This window comes from Galeopterus variegatus, unplaced genomic scaffold (genome assembly GCF_000696425.1).
Source record: "Galeopterus variegatus unplaced genomic scaffold, G_variegatus-3.0.2 Scaffold1571, whole genome shotgun sequence".
NCBI classification, from domain to species: domain Eukaryota; kingdom Metazoa; phylum Chordata; class Mammalia; order Dermoptera; family Cynocephalidae; genus Galeopterus; species Galeopterus variegatus.
Window position 1 is genome coordinate 205,922 of NW_007727682.1, and position 2,793 is coordinate 208,714.

Sequence of the window (2,793 nt, forward strand, 5' to 3'; positions counted from 1 at the left end):
GAACCCGTGGCCTTGGTGTTATCAGCACCGCACTCTCCCGAGTGAGCCATAGGCCGGCCCATTATTATTATGGTATTTTTAATGAATCGATATATATTTAAATTCTCAAAAAATTTCCAATAAGGTAAATATCGAAAGATATAACCCACAAAACTAGAGCTCTCTAGGGTCCTCTAAACTGCTAACAGTGTAAAGGGTTCCCGGGACCAAAAAGTTTGGGAACCGCTACTCTGGGATCCCTTATCCTGCTGGCTAATCCCAGTGGAGAACATCAGGTACTAAAATGTTGTTCAAGACTCAACTTGCTAAGAACCTTCCTTAATTGGACCACACTGATACTGCCCCTGCTCCGCATCCCCTCTTCAATATGTTGTTCTATTTCCCCCGCTGCTTTCAAACCTCGGGTTCTCCGCAGGTACAGGAAGAGAAACTGAAGCGACTCGCCCACTCGCTCTACACTGGGGCAGCCCTTCCAGGAGCTCCCTTAACTCGGCGGTCAATCTTTCTGGAAAAGTCTGCCCTTTGCGCCCGAACCCTCACACACTGCAGGACACTACAACCTGAGGAGGCCTAATGGAGTCGGGGAAAGACCCAAGGAAGATTGGGAGCTCCAAGTCTTCCTAGGGTTGAAAGAGCGAAGGAGCCTCGTAATACCTCAAGGGTGACACTGAAGACTGGAAAAAAGCGACTCTACGTGAATCCTTGCCCCTCGTCAGTTGCCGTGTACGGCGATGCCCGCCCATGTCCCTTCGCGCCTGCGCCGCCCCGCCCCAAGACTTCTCCTTCCGCCCCCTGCCGCAAAGACTCGGCGCTGCCGGTCGGGGCCCTTCACGACAGTACCGGCGCTTTCCGGCCGGCCGCGCAGGTTCTGATGTGTCCAAGAGGCGGAGCCTATGGGAGCCAACCGTCGCGGGTCCCCCTGCTCAAACGCAGCTGGTGTGGCACATCTGTCTGAAGTGAGCCATGGCGGTGTCTGCCCGGTCCGCGCGGGCTAATCCCGGATCAGGTAGACTTAGGACCTCTCCCTGCGGTGGAGAGAAGGGGCGCTGGTCTCAGAGGGGCGGAGGCAGCAGGACGCCCAGTGGGACCTGGGGAAGGGGCGTGTTGATACTGCGGTCTGAAGCTTTGTGATGATGGTGACATTCGGGGGACTTTGCAGTTTGGGGGCTGTAGCCTGAGGGGTTCTGGGACATTGGGGTATCTTTGAGGAGGGCCTGCACTGCAGGGATGTTTCCGGTAGTCAGAGATCAGTGGGAGAACCCAGGTGTGCGGAAGCCCTGGAACTGTTGGCGCTGTGATTTCTGTGATTTGGAGAGGAGCCCATCCCACCCCATCCCATCCCCCCCGCACGCACATTGTCTGTATTTATTGGTTGCAGACAAAGTACTGAAAGACAAGGCTGAGCAGACCTCAGGGCCCAGGCAAGGCAGCCGAATGAGGAAACTCTTGGGTTTTGAATGGACAGACTTGTCCAGCTGGAGGAAGCTGGTGACCCTGCTAAATCGACCAACGGATCCTGCAAGCCTGGCTGTCTTTCGTTTTCTCTTTGGTGAGTCCAGTTTCAGGGAGGGGACAGTTCGGTTACTGGTGGGAGAATGACCATCGTCCATTTCTTGGTTATTTGGTTAGCTCCCTTTTCCTTAGAGCTGAAGATATTGATATAATGGAATAGGTCTTTGTGAAGTTTAGTATGAAACCCGCTTTTGTCTCCTCCAGTTAGGGATTGGTGGCCAGAAATGCTTTGTTTTGAGGCTGTATGAAATACAGAGGCAGAGGAACAAGGATCATTTTGCTCGTGGCATGAAGCTGCCCAGAAACTATGCTAAAGACTTCAGAGAAACAGAGCAGGGGTAACAGATACCAGATAGTTTGACTGTGACTCCATAATACAGAGCTTCCTAACTCATAGGCCACAGCATGTGTGCTTGGAATGTGTTACACATGTGCCAAGATGTTAATCTCCTTAGCCCAGTAGTTCTCAAGTGGGGGTAATTTTGCTTCCCAGTGGGGGTATTTGGCAATGTCTGGAGAAATGTTTAGTTGTCACAACTGGGGGAAGGAGGAATAGGTGGCTGCTGGCATCTATATGGGGGCCAGGAATGCTCCTAAATGTCCTATAATGCACAGGGTAGCCCCTCCCAACAAATAATTACCCAGCCCCAAATGCAACTAGTCCTGTGGTTGAGATACGCTACCTTAACACAAGCTGGCTTCCTGATCTGAGTAACCCCTTCTGTTTATTCCCATGTGTTGGGCAAATACTACTGTTTTCTGGGTGTGCCACAAAGCATCCCCTAGAACACTTTCTGTAGCCCAGCAGGATAGATCTTTATAAGTACAACTATCAAAACCCTGACAAGGGCTGGCCAGTTAGCTCAGTTGGTTCGAGCACAGTGTTATAATACTAAAATCAAGGGTTCAGATCCCCATGCCAGCCAGCTGCCCATACCCCTCCCAAAAAAACCCAAAACCCTAACAACAATTCTTATAGTACTTTATTTATTTATTTATTTATTTTATTTTATTTTATTTTTTATTTTTTTAAAAGATGACCGGTAAGGGGATCTTAACCCTTGACTTGGTGTTGTCAGCACCACGGCTCAGCCAGTGAGCGAACCGGACATCCCTATGTGGGATCCGAACCCGGGGCCTTGGTGTTATCAGCACCGCACTCTCCCGAGTGAGCCACGGGCCGGCCCAGTACTTTATACATTTCTATCATTTAATTCTCTCTGTAACCCTGTGAAGTATTATGAGCCCCCTTTTTACAAATGGGGAATTGGCTTTCTGAGC

At 50.6% G+C, this 2,793-nt stretch overlaps 1 protein-coding gene across 2 annotated transcripts in view; it reads left to right on the forward strand.

Moving 5' to 3' along the window:
• The first annotated feature begins 924 nt into the window (after positions 1 to 924).
• The window catches only part of GGCX (gamma-glutamyl carboxylase), a 12,911-nt gene continuing 11,042 nt past the window's right edge, over positions 925 to 2,793 (forward strand). For both annotated transcript variants that reach the window (XM_008577741.1, XM_008577742.1), the window contains exons 1-2: positions 925 to 1,006; positions 1,379 to 1,549. In XM_008577741.1, coding sequence (XP_008575963.1) covers positions 964 to 1,006; positions 1,379 to 1,549 — 214 coding nt within the window. In that variant the 5' untranslated portion in view covers positions 925 to 963. The remainder of the gene's footprint in view (positions 1,007 to 1,378; positions 1,550 to 2,793) is intronic.